We start from the raw sequence: 24,126 nt of genomic DNA on the forward strand, positions 1-24,126 counted from the left end.
CTTCTATCAATACCCAGCTTAAAAAATAAAAATATGAAAACGTTTAGCCACTTAACAGCCTAAGCACAGAGAAAAAAGAGACTGCATGCTGAAGGCTGCTAGCTCACATCAGATCAGCAGCTTGACAACTTCTGATGTACTCTGGTGTGGTGAACCTGACAGCCAGGGCTGTACCTTTGACAAATTAGCGAGAACAGCACAGTAAAAGCAGTTAAGCAAAAAATGCAAAGGGTATTAGTTCATTTAAGTGTGGTAACATTTAGAGATTTTGTGCAAAGCCTTTCACAGTGTGTTTGTATTCATGCAACACTACTGCAAACAGACCAGAGCTCTTAGTATACGAGAAATTCCAGCCTAAATTGAGCTTTTATACTGAGCAGTTACACACTTCCCCTTTTTACTTTATATTTAGTAAGACCCAGTCTTCAAGCTTATGACAACTAAAAGCTGACAGCTGAATTCCACTACCACCTAAGGAACAGATACTTATGATGCAGCACTCTAGAAAAAAACCCTTGTCTATAATTTTTGACTCATCAGAAAGCAGCTTTCAAAATACTAGAAAAAACATGGATAAATGCTCTTGCAGAAAGTACTTTTCTGAAGAGGAAAAACCAGCCACACTTTTGCAAGTCATGAATGCTGAACTCTTTTGTAAAGAAGTACCATGCACAAGGGCATTTATGAACAACTGTTTTCTGCTCCATATAGGAACTATTCCTGGTGCTGGAATAGAATAGGTAATCAGTTATCTATAAAAAATACAGTGTGCATCTCACCTCCTCTTCACCTTCTTCATCTTCTTCAAACTGAAAAACAAACCCAAGGTTTAATTAGCTCTGCTGGTATTTGCATAAAAACTTCTGCAGTAATATGCGTAGCATGTTCAAACACTAACTGAAACAAAACCCCTTTCAGGTGTAGATTAACAACTTACAGCAAGTTGAATGGTTCTTTCCTGTCCCCAAGTAACAGGAATCTCTTCAGGGTTTTTTTTGTTATTCTCATGTTATTAATACTTCCCACTAGTCTAATCAGCAAAGGAGGAGAATTTTTCTGTCTATGTGCTGACTACTAAACAAAATGCTAATTGCATACATACGTTATCATCATCCTCTATAGCTTCCCCAGTGAAATACAGCACAGCACGAGGGACTATCCTTTCACGGAAGAAGTGTCCAATTTCAAAATCTGCTGCTAAAGTGAATTCTGAGTCTTCATCCTGTAAGGCAAGTCAGTTTGAGTTTTCTATTGCAAATGTGATGTGCTACACAGAAGCAGATGAAAATATTTCAACCTAACAGGTTTGGGAAAACATCACCCTGTCATTATCAACCTTGAGGTCACAGGTACTTTCAGTATACTTAACTTTGTAACAATAAAATCTGAAGTCTAAATCTAGATTTGCAGAATTGAGATTTTCTGTACAAGTTTCCTACTTTCTATACACACATTACTGTCCTGCTCAGGCACCTTCTATTAAAAGCTCAAAGACTTGGCTGGCTCTGGCATCTGACATTACAGAACTGTTCAGAATGCTCCAGACTGATTTTTAAAGAAGTCAGGTACCAGCCATGCAGGAGTGCTGCGTGGGCAGGGAAAATAATGACCTTGCCAACAGCAACCACTGGAGATGTCTTGGATCAGCAAGTCGGCTAACAGTGAACTGTCAACGGATTACTTGGAGAAGTCGACAGTATCCTTTCACTTTATCAAGGTGAAGCCCAGTTTAGTCAAAAGCAAAAATAACAATAATAATACACAGTACTTGATAAAAGAACTCTATAGTCACTATACAGTGACTTGGCAAAAAGGATGTGGCAAAGCACAATTGTGCCATTTCAAAAACTTACCAATGACTCTCCATCACCAGATACTGCAAAAAGAAAAGACAACAAATTTAAGAAAAGCCTGTATAGTATCACCCACCTCAACATTCAAGATGACAAAACACAGTATAAAGACCTTCTCATACCAGAAAACACTGAGGTTATAAAGGCTTCACAAGGTAACTATTAAAACTATAATGACAATTCAGATTAGTATTAAGTTAAACCTAGAAACTGTACTTTTAAGAATTTCATATGTTGTAGTTAGAGCACCAAAGCTGCCATTTGTACATCAAAGATTTTTGCACAGGAAATACTCTTTCTACAAGGATGGGCTCGGAGGGCATGTGGATCAACATATTTAGTTTCTATATAAATACTGTAATTACAGTAACTTCATGTGGCTACAGCACTACAGATCGTCTCCTCTCCCCCAAAACAGTTATTAGCACCAAGCAGATGAACATTTTGACAAGAATCTGCAAAGCATCGTTGAGAGGAGGCTCAGTACCGTAACCAGCATGGAACAGGGTGGGTGTTTTGTTTGTTTAAAGACAAAACCAACCAACTAACCAACAATAAAAAAAACAAATCAATGCAAAAAACCCCAACACAAATCAAAATGTATTTCTCTTCTCTACACTACCATGGGATCTACTGTAAAAGTGATCATTTGGTTTAGTCTGTTCTCAAGTTGAAAATGCAAGTGTCAACTGCCAGCAGATGTCAGTGTCTTATCTCATACAATTAATTCCGAAGTGTACCCTTTAAGTATTTAAAAGAACAATATAACAACAGGAGACAAATCTCCATCCCTTCCTCAAAGCACCAACAAAATTTAAAGGGTGTTTCTGTACCAAACCACCTCCAACTTTGGAAATACATATCATCCTGTGTTTCTTACCCCATGTACATGAGGATTTGCAGTGGTAATTAGGAGGGACAGCTAGTTCATAACAGCCCACAACAGAATCAAGAACCACTCTGTTCAGTACAACTCTGGAATCACACAATGGTTTGGGCTGGAAGGGACCTTAAGGATGACTTAGTTTCAACCCCTCTGCCATGAGCAGGGAGATGTTTCATGAGACCAGGTTGCTGAAAACCCCATCCAGTCTTGAACACTTCCAAGAATGGGGTATACGTAACTTCTCTGGGCAAGCTGTTCCAGTGTCTCACCACTTCCACAGTCAAGAATTTCTTCCTACTATCTAACCTAAACCTGCCCTCTTTTGGGATAAAGCCATTCCTCTTGTCCTGTCACTACATGCCCTTGCAAAAAGTCCCTCACCACCTTTCTTGTAGGGCCCCTTTAGTCCACAAAATAAACTACTTCCTTCATCTATGTTCGCAGAAGAGGATGATGAAAGATGTACCAAGAAAAAAAAAATGGTTTTGGAATCCATCTGAATTGTTTAATATGTGAGTACACATCTAACATCAGACAAGGAAAATAACAAAATTCCATGTGGAGTATCAGGAAACCCTAATTAATCACAGAAGAAACTACAGGAAGTTCTGTCACTTGACCCAGAGGTTTCGATCAAACTGCTATGCTGTAACTTGACCAACAGTGGAATACATTTCTTTTGCATGTTAGAAACTGATCAAACTGATGCATGGAGCCATCCTGTGGTAAAACGTGTTAACTTCTTTAAGAGAGTCTACATGAGACTCTTTTCATACTATGAATCCTGTTTACCCTGCATACCTACTGGCCAAATTCTACAGAATAACATCAGAACAAAATAATCTGGATGGGCAAGAGTTTGCAATCCTCCTCTAGTAAGCAGACAGTTTACAATGCAGCAGCATAAATAGTTTGAATGTTTAAGCCACATAAATACAAATACATATAAGCAAAACACAACCTATTTTAAGGATCCTAAATTCTTAATTTCTAAGCTTACCCTTTATTGGGCTGAAGAAGTTAAAAAATGAATCGTTAGGTACTTGTTTAGTAATTGTCCGAACTGTGCCTCGGCCCTTGTGTTTCTGTTTCTTCTTGATTGTTTTAACCGTGACATTTTTTCCTTTTTTCCAGTCAATAGTACACCTAGAGACAGCATGTGAGAAACAGCATTTTAACACAAGGCACCACGGAAAAGAAGGAACTGAGCAGCAGAGCAGCAACATCAAGGCCAAGATGGCTTATCACTCTCTAGATAAAGCTACTTGACAAGATATGAAGTGGATCATAGGCCTACAGATGATGGATATTTGGACATATCAAATATTTCCCTAAATGAAAATGCTATACAAGTTTGTCTCGGCAGAGTAATCACTGTCCCCACTCTACTCATAATTCAATACCTCTTTGGCCGAACAACTGGACTTCTGCCACCAAGGACAGGATTAAACTGTTTCAGAAAAAATCACACCAGTCAGACCATTAGGAAACAACGCATTAGGAAACAACTCACTACAGGTCAAGGAAGTGTCCAGTTACCCTAAAAATGAGTGTCCAAAGAGTGACCAGGGAGAGCAGTGTCTGAGCTCTCCAAAGAGCAGTGCTTAGATTGATTTGGCAGCCAAGCACATCAAGCTGAAAAGAGCCTAATCTCAGTTCCATTCTGCTGCTGTACAAACTGACACTCAATAAAAAGTCTGTCTCCATTCAACTAAGTTTTACCCAAAACTGCACATAGCAAAGAGTGAGGGGCAAACACAGCTAATTCACCTGTAATGGAAATAACAGTGTCACAGTAACCCTTAAGTGCCTCAAAAATATCTTGTCCTATAGACAGATGGCCAGTCACCAGTTTTACACTTAACCTGTGTAACAAGTCACAGAAACATTTTCCTGCTCTACTTGTACCATATCTAATACCTTCATCAGGAAACATCAACTGAAATCAAAGTTCTGACAAATCAGCAACCTAAGAAAGCATTCCTTTGTAATACTTTAACAGAAAATATTTTGCTATAATGAATTAAGTTTTCTTCAAAATGGAGTAGTCTGTTATTTAGGCACAACTTTCACTAAACATCCAAGCAGACTTTTTGCCTCACTGCAGGTGAATGCTCAATTCAATGTAGCACTAAAAGTCAAGAAGTTTTGAGGTTGTCAGCATGCATTCAAAAAACCAAGTATTTGGCATTTCTTAAGCGTGAGTTAGAAAACCCCCAAAAAACCCACCAAAACACATCCTTGAAGGAATAGAAAAAAAACCCCAAAACCCAAATAATCACCAACAGAAAAGAATACTTAGATGCTGAGAAAAATAGAGTACAAAAGCCATTTTTCATTTGTGCCAGCTCTGCTCTGGTGTGGCATTGAAATTTGGTTATAGAGCAAAGTTCACGGATGGGAAGAGAAAGGGTTAGATTAGATGGAATGATTCTTTCACTCCCAAAAAACTCTAATGTGGTGTTCAACAGACTTTCAGGACAGACATGAGAATTTACCATCCACAGCTGTTTTCTGAACATGTTTTGCAAAAACAGTAAAAATAAAATTCAAAGAATTTGCTGCATTAGCCACAGCTGCCAGAATCAAACTGCATGGTCTTTATGTTCCAGCCTCAAAACAAGCTGAAAGAGTACATGATACATATGACCTATTCCTGCCTGATAATAATAAATCAATTCCTGCTGGAATAAAAATTGCTGAGGAGATGATAAGAATCCAAGAGAGTCTAAGGCCACTTACTAAAGAGGGGAGTAGTCTGAAAAGTAATGACTAAAAATAATTTACCCAGTTATCTGGAAATAAAAGGTTTGTTACCTCAATTAGAAAGCTGTTAAATTTGAAAGGTGTCCAATTTAAAATGTACACTATGTTAAAATACATCTCCATCTATGCATCTGTTACTTCTGCATGCTGAGGCTAACATCATCACTATCCCTACAAACATTCCCAGTTTTGAAGTCAGTAACAATTTTATCTTCACTAATTATTATCACAGTAAGCAAAAAAAAAAAAAAAAAAAAAAAAAACACATTTTTACTTCAGAAGCTTTTTTGAGTTTGAGTTTTCCTTACCCCTCACAATCAACTATTTCAGGTCCTTCAAATGAAAAGGGATCTGTCTTGTCTGGCTCCGACTTCATCTTGTATGTTTTCGTCAGAACTGAGTTAGAGAAGTAGTCATTGGGCCCAAAGTGGAACTCTAATGAGAAAGACTGGAAGAAATTTTATGTTACCACTAACTTTCATCTATGAAATAGTGCATCAGCATAATTATCATTAATCAAACTCTGAAAATACAAAAAAAAAAAAAAGATAATTTGATGATTTGATGGCAAACATATTTCAAATTACAGCAGAAGCAGGAAATTAAGAATGTCAATGAATTTCAAATGTAGCAAGAAGCTACAACAACCTTGGCTTAGATTTAAACAGGTAATTAGTACATTTCATTCACCTTCACATATAGAACTGCTGTCTTAAAAGCAACCTTAGAAATAAGTATTTTGAGAGAAGTCTTGATTTCATTTCCTATGGAAGCCTCTCATCATCCTTGCACTAGGGATGAAGAAGTTGTTATTCTGAAGTCATTTTAACATCAGAACAATACCAAGTGGTTCCACTGCTCCCCCAAGTCTGATCAATACCATGATCTTAAGAGAGTGAATCAGATTTTATATCCAATTAAAGCACAATTTAGGTTGCAGGAGTCTATTTAAATGGTACACTCCACCAGGAACCAGAGGGGTTTTTTCCATTTGATAATAGGAAATTCTGCAAAAGAACACTGACTTTATAAACTGAATCCTATAACCAACATGTCTCAACAGGTTACAGCCTGAAGCAGGTGTTTCTATTTATGTTTGAACTTCCTCTGGCACCCAAAAATTGTCTGCAGAGATTCAGTTTCTTACATGGAGAACAAAAGGCTCCAGTTACAGAAAACCACAGCATCCACAATGCATCAATTTTCAGATCTGTAAAGCTTTCTAAACTGCTTGCACCATGCTCTCTTTGCACTCAGAACCAACTGTGAACTTTTTAAAGTAAACCAAAACTCAAGCTGTCTTGGAACAGGGAAAACAATAAAGGATAAAGGTTTTTGGCAGCATTGATTTAGTGACTTGAAGGGGAAAAAGCCAGCGGGTCAGTTCAGCACACTGGAAGGACTGAAAGCCAAAGCTCCCAACATCACTGCCCAGCCACAGCATGTGTAACAGTTACCTTAAATATTTTATTTACTCCCCCAGTAATATGCCTCAAGAATTAGCCCTAATCTGCACACAAAACAGACTACATAGCTGCCAAAAGACTGGCCCTGAATATACTTCCCCAGGCATTCTTCACACTCAGGCCAGAAAACTGTCTGTTATCACCAAGGAGGATGCCTTGCCATCCTCTTTTTCAAGGCTATTCATGCGCAGACAAGATAAATAACTCGGGACAACAGCTTGTTCATCAAAGATATTTATCTCTCACTCATCTCCCAAAGGCCCCTTAATCTTCCTAAGACTCCATGAATCTCCTCACATGACTCAAATCTGCAAAGAGAGTGGTCAAGGAGTGATGGAGACCAATGGCAACAGCAGCCTTCCCCACCCCCGTGCTCGCTGTTTAAGGACAGGAAGCCACTGGCACCCAGCACTACACTGGAATATCTGTGTTTGACTTCATATTGCCTATTTCAGCTTTACTCCCCTTTAAAGCAATTCAAGACAGCTGTATGGTTTGGAGGCTGCCTTCAGCAAAGACTAATCTCTCTCTGGCAAACATGCTCAGGGGAAGAGCTACAAACTTAGCTTATCCACTACCAGTGACGAACACCATACCCAAATAATCCCATAAACCATCACTGGGGCTATAAATAACCAACCAGTGGCACTACTTCGCATGCAGGATCCCAAGGGCTAGCAAGACAAAAATATCTGCACAGACTGCATTTCAGCATTTCATTGTATACCTGCTAATTAAGAAACAAGAGGCTTCAAGCTTCACATAGTATTTGAAGTCTTGCAATGACCTTTCCAGCACTCTTTATTTGGACACCTCTGGGGTTTTTTTTATCAGCTATGTCCTCAGGAAGTTCAAAAAAACAAAACTTCTCTTCTTTAAGCTATTTAAGTTATACCCAGATGCACCATCCAGATCTGAATATGCTAGCTAAGAATCCTGATGTCCAAATATGTACGTAAATAGAAATTATAATTATAAAATACATGTAAGTTTATCCATATGATAATAAATAAGTAAAAGCAAATAGCAATGGAATCACTTATGCTTCACGCAGATAAAAGTTTCTATGTGCAGGCCATAACAAACAGGACTTTGAAGCACTTTAACTTAAGTCAGGTAAATCCACTTTTGGAGTACCATAACTACAGTTAATTGTTTTGGGTGAACAGTAAATCAGAAAATTCCTAATTATCATGTATTTCTTTAGCAGCAAAACCTAATTCCTAGCAGAATTAGTGCATCTGTGACACTCTGGTTATGTGAAGTTCTTACAGTACAAAGCTACCACTGCTGCCCCAATTTTCTACAGAGAATTGCAGATAAGACAGTCACACAGCTGCAGAACAGGTTTTACTCAAGCAGTTAGGAACACATCCTTTGTCTCCAAATACAGAAGGGACATGGAATTTGTCAGCCTTCCATTTCTGGATTTAATGTAGCACTGGAATGGAACCATTGACAGAAAAATGCTGTCAAAAGGTTACGAACAGTGCAAGACCAGATAAATCCCTTGTTTCAAGAGTTCTCCAACTTAAGGTACTGTAAAACAAAGCTGAATGAGAGCATAAAAATGATAGGCAAAAAAACCTATCCCCATCTCATCCAGATGCCACTGAATAGATATGCTTCAAGATAAAAACAGCCAGCTTCTTAGAATACTTTACTTTGTGCTTAGACAATTCATTTTCTTCATAAAACTCATATCCTCTCCTTAAGCCCCAGCAGTATTTAGAAACTTAATTCTCAGTTTTCCTCAGCCATACTACTTTCTTGCCTATTATCAGCTTGAGTTTCTGGACTAGTAGAAGAAAACAGTAAGGACTAAAAAACAAAACACAAAAAACCCCAAACCAACTTTTTATTAACCTTTAAAAGCTATTCTGAGAAAGTACTTCCATCTTTCTTATGGGACTGTTCAATGAAGCTTGTCTTGCATTTATATCAGACATTGTCAGAAGACCATAACTCCATAAGGCAAAACAAAAAATACCAAATATAAGAAAAAAGCCACAATGATAAAATTTAAAGAAAGTATGTGTAGGCTCCAATTCCATCATTCTCCCTGCCTCCCCATCAAAGACAATTGAAGGAATAAGTATAGTCTGCATAAATTGTATAAGCAGCAGAACAACTTCTTTTCAACAACCACAGAGTCTGTTTCTGTACATTGAACTTAAACAAGAAAACAATTTCCAAAATTAAAGTTGTACTTTAAGAAATACTCATTAGATACACTTTCAAAATTCTATCTATTTTCTATTCTTTTCAACAGGTACAGTATTCATAATAATTGTCTTTGATTAGTATTACCAAGTCACATCTCCTCATTTGATAAAATATTTGATACCCAGAATTTTACCCACAATTCACTTTCAAATCAAAAACAGCGATGTAATTGTATTACTAAGAGCAGCTACACTTGAATTTGAGAGAGAAAAAGAAAGCAAAAAACTAGACAGAATTGGGCCAGAATTTTAATCTACAACCTACAGTAATGTCAGAGCTGTCCAGGCTAAGAATGAAAGAGCAAAGAGTCAGGAAAGCTGAAGATAAATCTTTACAAGGCAAAGCATGAAAATACTACCTTAGAAAGAAAGCTCACACACACGATACAGCCAAAGAGAGCTGAATGAATATTTTGGAATGCTGTTCACTTCATTACTACAATCTTCATGAGAAACAAGCCAAGAAAACTCACCATAGGCTGTCCTGGTTCAGAAAACTTAACTTTAATATCCTGCAGATGTTTCAAGATAGGTTCATCATATTCCTAAGCAAAAAAGAAGTAAAATCCAATTCAGCAGGCAATATTTAGAACAACAGCCTCTTCCCAAGCAAAAACCAAAGTCTGTAACTAATTCAACAATTTCAGCTGAAGTAAAGATCTGGATCTAAATTTCTTAATCATAGCTGCAAACACTATGTGCCAAATTCTCAATCATTAGGCCTTGTCTTCAGTAAACAATGCTGCCAGGATGTATTACTGAAAATACAGTAACTTCATTCAGGGTATTTATTGCCAGTGAGATTCACAGGAAGACACACTCCAGGGAATTCCTCTTGAACAGCATTAAAAGCAATTAATACAAGTGCAGGCATAACTACCTAAGCTATTTAACATTAATTCAACCAATCCATGGGTATTCCTATAACATCCTTGCAAAAATAATCCTTTATGGACTAAACTAAAAATGCTTGTCCATCATTAGCCTTTCAAGCATCTTCAGGGATTCCAAAGACTCAGAAGATTTGGTGTATCACACATATTCCACGAGAATCGATTGACTACTAATGGGAAAAGCAGCAATTAATTTAACACAACAGAAGTTGCTCATTTCAGAGCAGAAACTTACTTGTACTAATTCACTTAGCATATCTACATTCCTAAAGATAGTAAACCAGAAGTCTGGAATTCCTTTGACATTTGTCTCTTCTGCTTTTTCGTCTATTACCACTGCATTTTTCAGGTCTCCCTGGGAAAGAAATACAGAAACAGCCAAGAAATTAAATTGTGACTTTTTAGTATATTCAATAAACAGAGACAGAAGTATAAAACAATTGCCATCTCTGAAACTGTGCTTAAGGAACATTTGAAATCTACTTTTTTTGCCTCTGTAAATCAAGTTAAGAGATACAAGATTTATTTATGCAACTAAACATATACACATTTAATTTGGATTTACTTTCAATTCATTTGAAATTCTTCTATATGAAGACTAAGTAGATCAAGTGTCTGCTTCACTGATTTGACAAACAGAAATAATTAAAACACTTTCTATCTTTCTATAAAGAGAAAAAAATATAAATGCCTATTTTTCTATTAATCGCCTTTCTGTAGCTCCAGAAGCCATCTACAGCATTTAATCTAAAAATTTAAAATTTAACACTGCCCTCTGAAATGCTGTTTCAGCTTCCCAATTTTGCAGAATACTTGTAAAGTTGTCTTTCATGGGTATTTTTCATTATTATGCTGTGTCCGATTATTACTCTTTTGGGAAATAGGATGCCCTCCACATAACTCATGTCAAATGTTATAAAACAGAAGAATGACTCAGTCATTTCTCAATCCCAAACAACCCTGGAAATCGGGAGTGTCAATTAGTTGTATTGCACCTTTCCTTTTACACCACTAGATAGCAGCAGATATTTAAGATGGTTTTGGCAGTTACTTGGGTTATGACAAGCCAAGAATATGAAGCTGCAGTTTACTTCCCATCCAGACATTTTTCTGGTTTTATTGTGTGGAATTTGGCCTGTCAATGCTGTATTTACGCAGAGCCTAAGGAACAGTTTTTTCTCATGCACATGGAGTACTGTGTCATGCTACATCTCAGGAGATCAGTAAAAACAAAGAGAACAATTCACTTTGAATACAGAACAGCATCCAAAAAAAAAAAAAAAAAAACAACACAAAAAACCAGAAGAAATCAGGCTAAGGAAAAAAGCAAAGAAAACCTGACAGAATGGCAAACAGTTTTCTAAGTAGGTCGCTTTCCTGAGACAAAGCCTGAGCACACATCTCCAGAAATGATGCTGGGAAAGTAACAGGCAGCCTACAGACTGTATTATGCCTCCTAAATCTAGACAGCTCCTACTCAATAGACAAGTAGGAATCCACCAGCCAGCACACATTATATTAGCTCTGTGACTGTGTGCCAAGTGTCTCACCTGTATTCATGAAAATGAAAGCTGATGATGTCCCCCAAAATAATGGGGACAGGCAGAGAAACAACCAGCCTTTTATTATCTTGGGGTTTCATGTAGCACTGGAATGGAACCCATTAGCAGGAAGGTGCTGTTAACAGGTTACGAACAGTGCCAACAAAGGCAACTCCTCGATTCCCTCAAGCCACAGATTTTTTGAAAAAAGACTGAACTAAAAGTTTAGAAGCTTTCACTGGACATAACAGTGTCTTCATCACAAGAACATATCACTGACACAAAAGTTAAGTCTTTCAATGGCAAGAACAGGAATTTAACTCTGACAACCTGAGATATCCATAGTTTATGACCCAGCTTGTACTCACAGCCAGTTTTTCTTCTTCCTCATTTTCACTGTGCCATTCTGACTCTGCATCTGTGGGTTCAGCTTCCCCATTAATAAACTCTCTTCTCTGTGTTAAAAAAAACAAAGAATGTAATTGAAGATGTGAAACTATGTATATGCAACCAGAACTGACAGGAACAAAGAAAAATTATATACATAGTTTTCCCACCTTATCAAAAAGAGGTTGATAGAGTGCTGCATATTTTCTCTCTAAATCATGTACTTCTTCATAGAATTTAGCTTCTATATGGGCACATTTCACCTGGAGCTTTTTCAAGGCATCAATTCTTCTTATCACTGCTTTTGGAAAACTAAAAACCAACATTATTTAAGGTTTAAAGTTAGTTGCCTCACCATTATTTCACATATTACTGCAAAATAAGCTGCTTACAACTATGTGCAATTTTTAAATAAAAGGCTTATGTCAAATATACATGTTTCTCCAAAACCTATTTCAAAAAGTTGAAAGAATCCTCTCCTACCCAAGTTGTTCTCAAAGGTGTTATCTTCTGTTCCATTTCCTGGGACCACTACCCTCCCCATGTAGTTCAGAGATCAGAAATGAATACCTTTGTTTACACCTAAACTCTGAGACTAGATTTGTATTGATCCATCTATGAAAACTGAGAACTGTGCATTCTACAGGGAAAGCTTTGAATCACAGGTCACACTCTGAAAGAACACACTGCCCATCTGCACTTTAGATTATCGAACACTTAGATGCAGTTATGTAAAAAGAACGCTTGATAGAACTTATGTTTTTTCTAAAAAGAGGTCTACAGCCAGCTATTCTCAGTCAAGAAATAAAAGCATAAGTATTTATTAAAGGCAATATTTAAGTCTACTTTACAGTCAATATAAAACTAAGCTTCAAACTAGGGATATACAGGTCCTGAACTTTCCATTACATCCTGGACAGCAATCTTACAGAAATCACCAATCAATGCAGCACATGCCCTGTCAGAGTAAGGGTCAGAGAGGGAAACAAAGGAGGGGAGGGGAGTTATTCCTATCCAAAACAATAATGGCCACAGAAAATACTGAACTGCACAAAATTTTGTTTGCAAGTTTGCATAAGCTAAAACTTCACTCTTCCTTCCAAAAGTAAGCCACTGTGAATCATGGGTTAAGTAAACCATTTTTCTTAGTGAATCATTTATTCTAATTTCCTACCTCAATTACACAGTAATAATATTCTATTATGCTTTCAGTCTTGCAAGAATTTTATCATGCTCAGTACTTACGTTTCAATGTAACTTGAAGGAGTAAGTGATGTGTTGTCAAGACGTTCCTGAAGAGCTGCAAGGACCTGTGGATTTTGCATCACTTGGTCTGCCAGCTTTTCTATGAAGACAGAAAACCACATTCAAACAAATTTGCATAGATTTATAGCACGTTTGTCATACTGTGTCTTACAGCAGTCACAGTAAAAATACTCATTATTTTCACACTTCAAATAACACCACTGTAGTTAACTAATAACACAAACAATTACTTCAGGACCAGATTTCAGGAATATAAAGTTGGATAATGATAGAAAAAGCATTTTTCTCTTTGCAAATCTATCTGTTGCTTTTACAAGCAAGTAGTACATTGCCAACACAAGCAAATTTCCTGTTTTCCCTTTATGTGAGAAAGTGCAAACCAGAGTTTCTCTATCCTCCCTCTATATTAGCTGCACCTTAAAACCCACATATAAATTTGCAAGAGGAGAACCACTGAATTCCACTTCCAAGACATGTCTTCCAGTTAGCGTGACTCCCGAAAACCCTGCCAGCTACTTTGTGTACTGGACAATAAAGCAGCATAGCACTGTAACCTTGGCAACTACTGATTTTTTACATCATTATGATTTTACAATCTGTAAGACTCCCCAGTCATCACAACACTTCACAGAAGACTATTTTTCAGGAGGTCAAATCTAAAATGCTTCTGGTTAGGAGTTAAAAAACCCTTACTAATAACCACACATGGTGTCATGGTGGGAAGACCTTTGCTTTTCACATCTTTCCCTTCTTTCTCAGTGCTCTTCTCCCCAGACATTAAGAGGCTGATAAATTGCATAGAACTAACATTGTGAAGCTTTTATATGCTTGTGTGTTGCTTTGTTTTTCTCATTTATTTGGGGTTTTGTTGTTGTTTTTTATCAATCCAACTTGACTGTAAGAAGTATTCAATGGTGCCTAACAGTTCTCATGTGATTTCCAATTGCCAGTTACAAAGCATTTCTTAAAAAAAAAGAAATAGGTAACGAAGGAGACCTAAAGAACATCCAGTGACCACATTTCGCTATAATTCACAAATTTGAGTATTTGGAGAAACAATGGAACTGTAGCTTTTCTGCACACAGAAGTATTAATTTGAAAAACACTATTCAACAGTCATCTGTAACCTTGCTACTGGAGAACAAAAACTTCCAAGAGGACATATTATAAAGATGCATTTTCTGAGAAACAAGACACTAAAAAACTAGCATCCAAAGAGAACAGTTCATTTTGATAATTATGACAAATACACATTGTTACAAGCCAGCCTTTGCAGGCCTTATTCCAACTGTCTAGTGGGACATTTTGTGCAATGGTAAAGCATCACAGTCACAACACATGCAAAAATACAGCCTTCACTCTGGTTTTGGCTGCAATAAATATGGAAAACATCAGAAAGTGAACAGCCTAAAAACCATTGTTTTGCTTACAGCTGTGAATAAATGTTCAGCTTTAACTGCAAAGGCTTATTCCACTTCTGTAACGTTACCTACTACTATGCATTTCTTACCTTTTTTGTTGCTTGCATTTTTAGCAGCCTCCAGGGAATCTGAAGCAGTATCTTCTGTTTTACTAAAAGAATTAAAAAGGTAACATATTAAAATAGCATCACATTACAAAAATGTTAACATTTAAGAAGAAGTTATTCTGAATTTTCAATTTACTACATACATGTTATATAGACAAGTATGCCAATAAAAGACATATTTATGTCTTCAAGCTTGTGAAAACTCAAAGGTTTGGATATGAAACTAGATCTCCAAAGATGAATAGGATGCAATGGCAAGGAAAGGTAAGGCCAAAAAAAAAGAAACAAACCAACCTCAAAACAAAACATAACAAGCCCACAACAAAAACCTTTGAGAGATAAATTCATCTCATTAGGTCAATGGGTGGCCATTCATGTGTATGATTCAGTCTGTGAATCATGTGGCCATTCACTCTGCACAGGAAAATGTTATTATTCACAAATGAGAATATGAGACACTTTTAGCGTGACGAAGAAAAACCTAAGAAAGTACGCAGGTATGAAAGGAAGACGAACAAAGAGATAAAAGCTCTGTTTCCAACTTCTCTAACAAGCTGTTTTGATTAAAAAATTCTCTTCTACTCTAAAAGAGAGTAGAGATGTCCTCCCCATCTCCCTGCCACAACGTCTTCCATCACACTTCATGTGCTGGAGGGAGAGGGCCCAGCATGAGTCAACAGCCAGCCAGCTTTCCCTGTGCTCCCTGCCAGTTTAGAGGTCACAAAATGAACACTGGATATTGCTGAAATTAACCCTAACTCACACACAAAACCAGAAGAGATATCACATATACAAATGGGTATTATCAGGTACCGGACAGACCAGCTTATCCAGCACTGCAAGACTCAGAAGAGCAGCAGCACATACGGATTTGCAGCAGCTGCATAAAAATACTGTATGTTCAAAAAATACTACCTAAACTAGAAAAAAAAGGTGCCTTTTGCATGCTTAAATTACACAGATTAGAGAAAGACTGAGGCTCTTCAGTTCTTTAGAGCATTTAGAAAAACATTACCATTTTATTCTTATCCAAGTTTAGTAAGCCACTCTTCACAGGTTAAAACAAAAACAAACAAAAACCTCTCCTGCAGAAGACCAGATATACAGCTGGCTCTAACTACCTTGATTTAATTTCAGGAAAACAGTCCAACATACCTGTTATCTGCCATCTGTGTGCCTGTATCCACCTGCAAGTTGAAAAGTAGTGTTTAAAAATACTTGAACAGTAATTTGTTTACCTCAACAGAAGATGAAAATAGAACAGGTCACTGTTTAAAACCTCAATACAAATTAACAGCTGCTGGTTTTGCTAAGAAATTCATTATGCATAATCCCTCACAGTAAACTAAATAGCTACCACAATACCCAACTCAAACTAAAAAGTTTTTGAACAGTCTGTCAGGTGGTTTAACCCTCCTAGAACTTATTTCTTCTGTTATATACTCCAGATACTAATGCATTTCTGCACAGTCGCGGGTCTTCGGTCTGAAGATAAGTGCCACAGTTTCCTAGATTAGCTCTGCATTCTATCAAAAAAAATAAGCCAAAGAGGAAGACAGAAATGCATTATTTTCTAATTCCTTGACAGTATCACAGTAAATAATGAATTTTTCATCTCTGCTTATATAGCATACTTGAGCTATAAACAGTGGAAGTTCAAATGAATTACAATAACTTCCAAATGACTCTTTTATCACCGAAGCAGAAAAATATGTTTCACTTGTCTGTCTAATCAAGGTTATTTTTGTGAGTAGCTGCTTCTGATGCTCTACAATGTGCCTAAAACTGTTGCTAGATAAAGAGAAAAAAAACATTGAAGAGAAGAAAATTATTCATCAAGAGAAGGGGTTTTGACAGTAGCTAGGAAGGCATAATCCCCTGTATAAAGATTTGCCTTGAATTTATTTATCAGGAGTCAGAAAGCCAAGAGGAAAGAGAGAAGTTAAAATCTCATTATTAACAATGATTGGAACCAAGTTTAGCACAGCTACCCCAACCCCCAAAATCTAAATTAGCTCTCCTGAGAAACCAGAGGGAGCCAGATTGTCTAACTTATTCTGCTGTTCTTTGTTTTCTGGGTTGAAACAGCCAAGCCCGTACATGTATTTGAGTAACACAAATTGGGGGTTTTTACCCCCATTTTAAACAGCTGATCACAAATTCCAGTAATCACTCCCTACCATTCAGAAGCACAGGCAGTATTTTCCACTACCAAGCTTTCACGAAAGAAGACATTAGTCTGCAAGTCAAATACAGAACAAAAAGTAGCTTCAATCACTTGTCAGAGTTGACAGGTCTGATTTCTCTGGTTCTGTGAAGGCCAAACAGTCTGATCTCAGGCCCGGTTTCCAATAGAGGGCTACCAAAGAAGAACCTAAGTGCTAATGCCAACTTGAGCGGCAGCCCAGAGATTGCATGCACTCTCCCATCTGGAAAATGCTGAATCCTGCTCTAAGCTGCAAAAGCAACACTTTCACAACCATTTCAAACAGAGGTGAAAAGCTTTGGTAATTTTTGACAGCACTAACAGCGTACTTCAGGTTATTCCACAGGAGGTTGTTCACATCTCCCAAATAAGCCTAGGAGCCCACCCTACAGTTTAAGCCCAGGAACAAACAAAAGGGGCTTCTGGCAGAGTAGGTGTTCCACCAGCTCAGGCAGATTTACCTCCAAACTCTTCCTCTTGCCCTAAACATAACAAGAGAAAGTGGCAATGCCAGCAATCACCTGCTAGAGCAAAACAGAAGATTTTTACAATGTTACAGGTGAAGAAATAAAGAAAGGAGCACAAATGAACCTTTCCTTCCTTGGCAAGAGAAGACAGGGGAAAAAAAGATACAATTAAAAAGGTAAAAAAGAGCAAATTGACCTAATATCAGAGCTCAGCCAACAAGTTACATGATCCTAGTCACTATTAGAGGAGGCAACAGCAAGCAACTAAAAATGAGGACTCGCATTACTTAAAAATTATCCTCAAAGACTTGTGGCTTCCAACCTAGGCCCAGAGACAGAGCTAATGGAAAAGACTCTGCTCCACATATAAATTTTTGTGCTCAGCTGGTTGTGCTGTATTTCCTGCAGGGAACTACTTCTCAAGCCTGCTGATGGAAGACAAGATCCTCGTTCGTGTTTGGAAAACATGGAATAATGTTTTAATAGCAGTTGAATTCATCTCCACTGGAACAGACAAGAATTGGGCATGTTCTGACAAAAGCCATTCACCCAAGTAACAAGAAACAACAAAAAAAAGAAAAAAGAAAAAAAGACACCATTCCCTGATGCAAATACATACTTCAAGTCTTGTTTCACTCCCTAGAGTTGTGCCTTTGGCAACTAGAAAGTAAAAAGAAGTATATAAATAAAGAAATAGAAGAAACTTCCTTAGAAGACAGCTTGTGATTCCCAGTTGCATTCCAGCTGTCTTGCACTGACTTCAGTGCCACGGAGTCACGAACAAAACTGTTCAAGACAAGCTGGTGAGGGCAGCAGAGGGGAGACAAAGGTAATTTTAGAGATAAAGGGCACACCAGTTGAAGAAGAACAGTACCAAAGCACTGAGCCTTCCTGTCCATCATCTTCGTTACCTTCCAAGCAAGTGAGCTCAGTTTTCAGCCAATAAAGACATGAAAAAGCAACCAGAACCCAAGGAAATAACAGCAGAAGGCATCATTATTATTACCACCAGTAAGAGGCCAAATTAGTGCCTCATTTCTTCTGGACAGTTCTCCGTTTTCAAATGACTCATGCAGATGAAGCTTTGGGGATAGAGGAGAGCAGATCAAGCCCCTGTCCCGCTGCTGTTGTTGCTACTGCTGCAACTTGTCTGGCACAACTATCAGACACCATCGTCATTTAAAACTGCAGGAAACTGTAAACTCAATGCACACTAGGATAGAAAGAGTGCATTAAAAGGACGATATCCTGAAGGACACAAAGGAAAAATCTAGACACTGGCAAGACGTACTCAGAAGTGTACACAGAATAAATCTTCTCTGCCTTGCACAAACCTTCTAAACACAACTAAAATACAAAACAGGAAACTGAAAGGCTCCCGCCCACAGCTGTTAAGTGTTCTTCGTAACTACAACAAATCAGAAGGGAAAGTTGCAACTTCCGTTTCAGAGGCACTGGGATGTAACCCCGTGGGAAGCCACAAACGTAACAGTCTGATACTTTCTGTAATGATAGTAAGAAGCGATCATAACAAAATAGTTAAGGAAGAAGCTAATTAACCTGTTCGACAAGTCCCGAACATCAGCAATACTTAGGCTCACCTCGGAAGTTTTCTTATAGGAACACTATTTTGTTAAGAGAGGACCTCATAAAAATTTTCCTAGCGATTCTGTTTTCACCTGTAACTCCCACAATCGCTTCTCTACCTTTATATTTTGAAGCTTCGTGAGCAGATGTTACGGGAAGGGAGCCTAGCAAATCCTACGGGCACCAGTATTATGTGTAGTAAACAATCGCAGCAGCAGAGAAAATTTCAAACAAGCCCTCAACTGAGAGACAAGGAACTCGAAACGCAAACCCGAGCCCCCCGACTCGCCCGCCACGCTGCGGGAACACAACACCGTGGCTGAGGCCAGGCAAACGCATCGCACCCTAGCCAAGCGACGAAAGCCTTGACTCAACCAGAGCACGGCGGCGTGAGAGCGCCGGAGGCACCGCTGGCCACCAACAGCTCTCCCGCCCGCCTCCTCCCCCGCTCCCCCGGGAGGGCGGGGACAGGGCGGGCGCGCTGCCAGGAAAGCGCGGCCATACATGCGGCCGGAACCCCCGCGTTCCCCGCCGCCAGGCATGGAGCAAAGCGGGACCCCTTCCGCGGGCCCGAACTTCTCGAACCGGCCTTAAAAAGGGGCCGCGGCGGGCCGCGCGCAAACCCCTTCGGTTGGGCGGCTGCGGCCGCCGCCGTGCTCCGCCCCTGAGCGGGCCCAGACAGAATCCCCAGTCCCGCGCCGCAGCGGCGGCGCCCGGTTCATTCCGTCCGCCGTCCCCGCCGGGTGCCGGGGACGCAGGGCCCAGAGCCCGGGGCCGCCCGCCCTCACCTGCCCGCGCCCCTCACGCCGCAGAGGCCGCAGCGCCGCCGGGCTCCTCGCAGCCTCCTCGCTCGGGCAGCGCCGCCGCCAACAAAGCCGCATCCCATTGGCCGCGGCGCCGGCCCCTCCCTCAGCAAGGGCGCCGCTGATTGGCCCCGGCGGCGCCGCGGCCGCCACGCCGCACGCGGGCCATGTTGACTGTCCGGCGGCGCGGCGCTCGGCCAATCAGAGAGCGCGGGCGGGGGGCGCGCGGGGCCTCGAGCGCGCGCGGGGCGAGCTCGTGATGAGGGGCGGGGCGGGGCTGGGGGGGGGCGGCGCGTGCCCGCGACCTTAAAGTGACAGCAACACCCCTTTCCTCCTTGGTCCTCCAACTTCCATCAAAAAGTTATCTTCAGTAATCTGCAGGAACTTCCTGGACTATGTGTGCCGGGCCGTGCTGTCCCTCCAACAAATATCAGGGTGGCTGGAGCCCCACAGGAGAACCAGGGCCTGTGACCATGAGGCTGTTTCCAGCTGCCTCATCAACCTCCTCCTCCTGGTCTGGGCGCCGGTCCCAAACACCCACAACAGGGTCACCGTATCCGCCCTTAATTCTCATCCTAAACTCTCAACTCATTCATCTCTCCCTGGGTAGAGCTCAAGCAACTCCACCACCTCGCCTCTCTGACCTGTCCTCGAAAGTACACAGCCATCCATGACAACATTCCAGCCATGTGGGCTATCCCATCGTATCTCAGCGATCACAATGAGATCCCTCCATGCCTCAGTAATTGCAATTTGTCATTAAGATTATTCATGCTGGGAGATTAGCCACGCAGTTTCTGAGGCACCGTGCCTGGCCTGTGAAACGTGGTGCTGCTTTACAGCTCCTCTGCAGCGAAGGTGGATGCGGCAGTGCCCATCTTCTGCTCGGACACAATTCCCTGTTAAAGCAAGCCAAGAAAATCCCACTGTCAGCCCACATTGTGCGTGCATGGCAGTCTGCAAGCATTGGTGTGAGGAACTGGGCAATTTCAGCACCTGGAGCCACTTCCAGAGTTTGTCATCTTTCACTCAATAGGAAAAAAATCTCTAACCCTTTTCTCCTGTCAGGGAATTCCCTTGTTCGAAAAAAAGGTTTTCTCCAGGTCTGCAGCTCGGATTTCTGTAACAACTAGTGTTTGGAAGCAATGAGAGCAACACTTTATAAATTAACGACTAGTCAATATATTAATGTTGGATTAAGTCATTTGTGATAGGAATTTAAATTACAGGAATAACTAAGGAATCTTTGACTAAATAGATACCAATACTGTAATTAAAAATGAAACAATTTTGAAAGAACTGCAGGAATGTCATAGCCAGTTGCACAAACAAGCAGACTTCGTGGGCCAGAGGACATGTTCAGTGGAAGGTTCCCCTTTACTTTGCTTCCAGCTCCCTTTCCCTGTTTCTCCAACCCAGTCCTTTCTGTAACATCAGCAGGTTAACAGCCTTCTCATATTTCCATTAATCCTTAATTTTGGGGCAACTTTATTCATGGTAGTGGCTATGCCTGATTCTCAGTGTTCCAAAGAAGAGCATAATGAACTCTGAAAGAAGGGTTTATTTGAAGGTATTCCTACTCCACACTTTTGTGCTTGCTGCTGGCTCAGACCTATCAAGTATTTTTTAAGATTTTTCTGTCAATCACCATTTTGTTAAAAGCCACTCAGATGCTGAGTACAAACTCCAAACTTTGTCTCCTACAAAGATGTAAGAGAGGTTTTGCCTGACTGTGAGATCTAGCTGCACCTTTCTGTGTTTGTATATCAAGGTAAACACACATTTCAATCACCTTACACCTCTGGATTTTTAGTATCCCTCTCCAAAGGCATTAAATCTCCCATGATCAATGAAGGATTTTCGCTGACTGCTGTCTAACCTCTTGTAGCACAGTGTTACACTTCAGGACTGTGGATAAAGCACAATCTGTGGAGTCATCTTGCTGTCAGGTGCTGCTACCCTGCAGAGAGCTGCAAACAGATATCTGCTGCATCACCCTGGCTCGATTTAAGCACCCAGCCTCACATACAAGAGCTTGGAGAACCAAAACCGAGGAAAGGGATTGTGCCAGAGCTGCCAGACAGATGCACTTGACACTGGAGAGCAAGCTTAAGCTGAGATCTGTAACTAGCATTAAACTGTCTGTGTCTTCTGCCCTTGGGTGGGTATTAATGGAAACTGCTCTCACTGGGTGAAATGCCAGACATTCACAGCCTAATGTGACATGTAAGACTTAGTCTGGCAATGACTTTTCCTGCAGGGGAGGAAGAAGTTTGATCATTGCTAAGCAGAGTCTTGGCACTAAATAGCTGATGTGCTTCTTAATTAATCTGTTCTGTCTCAAGGCACGTTAAGTACTATGCATGTGGTACATATAGAAATTGCCTTGTGAAATCACAGAGTGGAGTAAAATTCCTTCCCATATTTGTGTGGTAGAAGTTGTGTAATTAAAGAGGCAGCTAAAGTTGGCCCAACAACTACCACCAGCTGAAAATGCTTAAACTTACCTTCAACTTCTTTTTCTACATTTTAAGCTATGTCCTGTATGTGGCAGGGAATTGCTTATTTGCATGCTTAAAACGCATCCGTGCCTTTGTGCAACAGCAGACAGCAAATAAAAATGTTAGGATAAACAGGTCAAAGAGAGTATCACAAATGTAATCAGCACTCATCAGTTGAAAGTCTTCGAAAAGATTGGTGGCATCAAGTTCACACTGAACAAGTCACAGATTTTTCTACCAGGATCTGAACAAAATGAGTGATGGGAGGAGTTTGTTCTCTTGAGTGGCGCAGTATTCACAGTTGACATTAATGGCAATATTCACATCAGAAAGGCTGAAAGGCACACTCTGAGCAAGAGACAATTAAAATTTGCTGCTGCCAAGTTTGGCCTTCAGCCAAGGGTACAATTAAAAACAGAAACACCACTCTTTTATCTTCCCTTGCCATCTCTGAATAAATTCTTTGATAGGTGGGAAATTAAAAGCTCCATATTGTATAAGCAAGATGAGGTCTCTGTTCCAGGAAACTAAAATATTTTAAAATTCTAAGATTTTGCTATGAGGATTTTCATTTTCATAATGCTTAGAAAATCCTATTTCAGGCTGGCTTCTCTGAGAGTGTGTATGCATATACGACCTTAAAAAAAACCAAACAAAACCAACAAAAAATTGAAATACTGTGTAGTCTGTCCCTTTTTCTGGCTGAGTGAGACAGATGACTAAGACACTGCAGACCATTGCTATTGCATTCCCTTCTCCTGCTTGCCAGGTCTCTCTCACAAAGCAAATGCAATGGAATTCACTTAAGTGGCACCTTGAGGGATTGCCAGGGAATAGGTATTGTCTGTGCAATTCAGTAATCCCACAGATCAATTGGCACACCCACACTGACAAAGTCATCTTAAGCAGTGTGCATCCAAGCCTGGCTGCAACATTCTTTGTTTGCTACCAAGTTTTCCTTCACCAGGATTTTATGCATACTGAATTTAAAAAAAATACTGAGGGAGGGAGGGGGAGAGGGAGGGAAGGAGGGAGGGAGGAAGCAGTGTGTGCATGTGGGAAGCATACAGAAAGACTGCAAAATAACCTTTGGAAAATGTGAGTCTGAAATGCTCCCAAGATCCATGCAAGGAGAGTTGTCCCAGAAAGAAAATGAAACATTTAGGAAGGAAAAAGGGCATTAAAAAAAATTCGTTTACATTGATATAGTAGGTAAGTAACGGAATTGGATTAGGTTCTACTAAAAACATAGCAGGAAGAGAAAGAAACAACATGGGGGGGCAAAAGGCAGGATGTTATCATGGAGATGCCATAAGCTACAGTCCAGGACAGCAACGGATCAACAGCATCTTCTCCATAGTTAAATACTAACTAACCTTAAGTAAGTGCTAACCCAGACCACCAAAAAGAATTTCTGTATGCAAATTCCTGTCACTATTTGACATTAGGTAGCAGCTTCAGAAGCAGCATAGGCATGTCCCAGCCTTTCAAAGATACCATGAATGCACATGCATCTTCAGGGAGCATGCTGGGAAGAAAATGATGAGCTGATAATTCTGAAGGGAGTTAGGATCTAAAATGCTGCAAAAAATGTAATTGAACCTTTTCTCTTCCCAAACCAAAGGATGAAGAAGTTGCCCTCATGGCTGTGGCTGGCTGCTTAAAGTATCATTGTGCAGTTTAAACATGCATTTACATAACTGATTAGAAATTAGCAGAATAATCAAATACTGAATGCAAAATTAATTGAA

At 39.9% G+C, this 24,126-nt stretch overlaps 1 protein-coding gene and 2 non-coding genes across 6 annotated transcripts in view; all 3 read right to left on the bottom strand.

The window, feature by feature from the left end:
* NAP1L4 (nucleosome assembly protein 1 like 4) overlaps nucleotides 1–19,967 on the bottom strand; it is a 28,309-nt gene extending 8,342 nt beyond the window's left edge. For 2 of the 4 annotated variants that reach the window (XR_004240690.1, XM_032111553.1), the window contains exons 1-13: nucleotides 19,860–19,967; nucleotides 15,967–15,998; nucleotides 14,794–14,855; nucleotides 13,263–13,362; nucleotides 12,188–12,329; nucleotides 11,999–12,085; nucleotides 10,325–10,444; nucleotides 9,670–9,741; nucleotides 5,814–5,953; nucleotides 3,740–3,885; nucleotides 1,854–1,876; nucleotides 1,103–1,222; nucleotides 780–809 (exon numbers count right to left, since the gene is read on the bottom strand). Coding sequence is in view for 2 of the 4 variants with exons in the window: in XM_032111553.1 (XP_031967444.1) it covers nucleotides 780–809; nucleotides 1,103–1,222; nucleotides 1,854–1,876; nucleotides 3,740–3,885; nucleotides 5,814–5,953; nucleotides 9,670–9,741; nucleotides 10,325–10,444; nucleotides 11,999–12,085; nucleotides 12,188–12,329; nucleotides 13,263–13,362; nucleotides 14,794–14,855; nucleotides 15,967–15,998; nucleotides 19,860–19,952 (1,167 nt within the window). In the remaining 2 variants the exon portion in view is untranslated. Of the gene's footprint in view, nucleotides 1–779; nucleotides 810–1,102; nucleotides 1,223–1,853; nucleotides 1,877–3,739; nucleotides 3,886–5,813; nucleotides 5,954–9,669; nucleotides 9,742–10,324; nucleotides 10,445–11,998; nucleotides 12,086–12,187; nucleotides 12,330–13,262; nucleotides 13,363–14,793; nucleotides 14,856–15,966; nucleotides 15,999–19,859 lie in introns of those variants that run through there. The other 2 variants (XR_004240689.1, XM_032111554.1) reach the window with 1 other exon arrangement.
* On the bottom strand, nucleotides 8,347–8,466 carry LOC116446229. Its single transcript, XR_004241095.1, has one exon. It is a non-coding gene; the product is annotated as a small nucleolar RNA SNORA54 (small nucleolar RNA).
* On the bottom strand, nucleotides 11,665–11,792 carry LOC116446230. Its single transcript, XR_004241096.1, has one exon. It is a non-coding gene; the product is annotated as a small nucleolar RNA SNORA54 (small nucleolar RNA).
* Nucleotides 19,968–24,126: the final 4,159 nt, after the last annotated feature.

Source organism: Corvus moneduloides, chromosome 6 (genome assembly GCF_009650955.1).
Source record: "Corvus moneduloides isolate bCorMon1 chromosome 6, bCorMon1.pri, whole genome shotgun sequence".
NCBI lineage: Eukaryota > Metazoa > Chordata > Aves > Passeriformes > Corvidae > Corvus > Corvus moneduloides.